The sequence below is a fragment of the Fistularia commersonii genome, chromosome 3 (genome assembly GCF_037954325.1).
Source record: "Fistularia commersonii isolate RoL2024-O1a breed Wild chromosome 3, RoL_Fcom_v1.0, whole genome shotgun sequence".
In the NCBI taxonomy this organism is placed as follows: domain Eukaryota; kingdom Metazoa; phylum Chordata; class Actinopteri; order Syngnathiformes; family Fistulariidae; genus Fistularia; species Fistularia commersonii.
This window is the reverse complement of record NC_141286.1, coordinates 17499056-17502349: the sequence shown is the minus strand read 5'-3', so window position 1 is coordinate 17502349 and position 3294 is coordinate 17499056. Positions and strand designations below refer to the sequence as shown.

The 3294-nt window shown below is 42.0% G+C and overlaps 1 protein-coding gene across 1 annotated transcript; it reads left to right on the top strand.

Annotated features, from left to right (window-relative positions):
- Positions 1-1420: 1420 nt before the first annotated feature.
- cart3 (cocaine- and amphetamine-regulated transcript 3) lies at positions 1421-2937 on the top strand. Its single transcript, XM_086139702.1, has 3 exons — positions 1421-1666; positions 2050-2133; positions 2253-2937. Exons 1-3 carry the CDS (start codon positions 1484-1486, stop codon positions 2358-2360), a joined length of 375 nt encoding a protein of 124 aa, XP_085995828.1. The 5' UTR covers positions 1421-1483; the 3' UTR covers positions 2361-2937.
- The last annotated feature ends 357 nt before the right edge of the window (positions 2938-3294 follow it).

Below are 3294 nucleotides of genomic sequence, written 5' to 3'. Positions count from 1 at the left end.
TTTAGAACCTATTTTTAATGTTGCAGTCTGTGATTTGGAGGTCTCAAAGACCCGTCTTACGATGGAATGTTGAGGCAGCCAACTCTTTGTGTAATTTCTTGATCTCAGTAGTTATTCATGTGTGATCCAGTCAAAGGGGAGGTTGGGCCAAAACAATCACAATGGAGAATAAAATCCAAAGAGGGAAATTACTCAGAACTAAGAGGCAGTAGCAGAGAACAGCCAGGAACACACTACAAAAAGTAATGAAGTCCTGGTTGTGTATGAATTTGCCTGGTCGTTGTGAATGAGACGGTAAATTGGCATTGCAGCCATTAAATGTGGAGAGATGTGAGTCATACAGCCTGGAGCACAATCAAAGTTTCCTGCTCCTCCATCTCCATCTCTGCTGACGGACCAGAAACTGGCAGCCCTGAAAGACAAGATCAATGCGGCGGAGCGGGATAATCATAAATCGGATCAGAGACACAATAAATGCTTGAAAATTTGTCTGCTTGTATTGTGTGTAAACATTTATCTTTGGCTTCCTGAGCACTGCAGTTTTGCAAGAGGTGACTCCTCCACACAGGGGATGAACATTTGGAAGGCATTCATTTTTTAAAATGTCTTATGAAAAATTGTTTGCAGTTTTTCCGGCTCCATACAGTTCCTACTTGCATAAATTAGCACAAAATAAGAAGTTAACTGCATATATTTTTTTCCTTTGTTTTAATGGTGTGTTTTTTTATTGCTTTTACAAAGATGCAGGCCACACTGTCTAGCATCCTCTGTGTCTTTTCTACCATCATCAATCTGTCAGAAAAACTTAAAAAAAAAAAAAGATTTACTGTTCATATTTGTAACAAAAGAAATCAGCTGTTAAAAAAAACATGTTTGTTCTTTCAGTCATCACTATGAAGGTGAGTTTGACAGTAGCTCTTTGTTTTTTTTTTTGATCACTTACAACACAAAGGACAGAATGAGTCACCATATTGAGACACAGGAGAGGCTGTATAGGAGCCACTGGAGGTAAAAAGGAAAAGTAACAACACCACTGGGAAGAACTACTGATCTATGGAATACTAAATAAAGCCATTGGAGGCTGATTGAATTTTATTTAAAGTTCAAAAATTAAGTTCAAAATCCTCAGTGCCTTCATCTTAAAACCCAGGTGTCTTAAATGAATTTATCATCTAAATAGCTTTGCTACTTTTAAACTGATCCATACTGCTACTTATAACATCTATCACTTTATTTCCCCTTAGGAGCAAACCCAACCCCCCCTGCATGTCGATATTGTTGACTTTTTCGAGGCTTATTTTGCCCAGCAACTTTTACGGTATGACTCACCCAAGGCAGCTGTTACGCATGACGGGGAGGAAAAAAAAAATCAAAGGATAAGGTGGAGCAAGCAGATGGCAGGAGTGGGATAAAAAGGTGTTGTACGCGTTGGGGAGGCTATTTGAGAAGAGGACAGGGCCACACGCAGACGCGTTCCGGGACCATGCACAGCTCCGGATCCAGCTCCAGACTGCACAGCGGCGCGCTCCTCTGCGCGCTGATGCTGCTCCTTTCCAGCGCCTCCAGAGCCGAAGTGATGGACATGGAGTCAGAGGAGGAGCTGAGCGCAAGAGCCTTGCGGGATTTCTACCCGAAGGGTCCGAACCTGACCAGCGAGAAGCAGCTGGTAAGTTTTGACGTTTGCGCGTAAAATAAAGCAAAACGGTGCAACTTCGACTGTCTCCGACGCAACTCCGATCGGTTGCTCCGGTTTTCTTCTTTTGAGAAATATATAAATAACGGTGCTGCCTCTGACCTCCAGTATTAAATAAAGTCACCCCTAATTGTCAATTTCTTATCGCTTCCCTAACTTCCGCCTGATGATCGCATCTCATGAAAGGACCATGTGAAATACAAAATATTTGAAACAAATGCCGTGCATTTTTTTGTTGTTGTTGTTGTCTTAAAATCCGACTCATGCGCCGCAAATATTTGTCTTGGGACTAAAAATTAAAAACATAATTATTTGCGTGTTTCTTTGTGTGTGTGTGTGTGTGCGTGTCTTGCCAGCTTGGTGCGCTCCAGGAAGTTCTTGAAAAGCTGCAGGCTAAACGGCTGCCTTCGTGGGAGAAGAAATTTGGACAAGTTCCGACGGTAAATGAGAGGCAGTGATCAGGGTTGTATTGATCGGTTTGGATGAGATAATCACCCCTCTTGCCCCCTCCCCTCCCTCCCATCCCCACCTTTAACCCTCCCTCGCCCTCCTCCCTCAGTGCGACGTCGGGGAGCAGTGCGCTGTGAGGAAAGGCGCGCGGATCGGGAAGATGTGCGACTGTCCCCGGGGAGCCTTCTGCAACTTTTTCCTGCTGAAGTGCTTATGAGCCAAGCCGGATTCGAATGTAGCAGTGATGGGAAAGAAAAAAAAAAAATCCATCACTCGATTCCCTTGTAATTACAGTCATATTTTTTATGATAAAGCTTAAGGAGCAGGTGGGGAGACTTCACCCAAGAATATATGTGAAATTGTATGTTTAGGACAAGACTAAGCACTGGGACATGAGAGGGTATATACCGTGAATAAACATAAAACCTCTTTAAATATCCAGAGCTACATTATGTCTGTAGGAAATACCATCGTAAAGTGATAGGAGCTAAGAAATGATCCGCTATGCACAATAAACTCATACAAAAGCACACAACACTGGCCATGTCAACCTTTGATTATTCAGTATTAAAGGTCCTGGTCTGTCACAGGCCCTTAGAGTAGGTTCCCTTGGCACTCCACGACTACATTTAAATCTCTAGTCTTAACAGCAATATAATGGGAGAATATTCTGAATCTGTATCCAGGCAAATCCAAACTCTTGTCATTTGAACTGTTTTTTGTTGCAGATGAATGTCTTTGTGTGAGTCGTGAAGACATGAATAATAAAGTGGATCATTTTGTTTTGTAAAGCAGCTGAGTTGCATGTTCTTTCTGAAGGAGGTCCATGTGAGCAATACGGACCGCATTGCACTCGCAGTGGGTTATATAATGAATTTGTTTTCATTCTCGTTTTAGTCACTTATTTGTTGCAGTCATACACTGCAAACTTAATTTGGGGTTACGGGCATAAAAATCAGAAAGTCCTTGGACGACTTAACCCTACATTCTGCTTCAGGAAGTACACTCCCATCCTCAAAATATCTAGTCAAAATCTAGTAGATTAGTAGAAGTTTATTTGAACACTGTTCAATAGAGTTGCCCTTTTTCATTGTCATACATTTATTACCTCCATGAGACTTTTTGGAAATATGCAGAAATGTTCCTGCAAT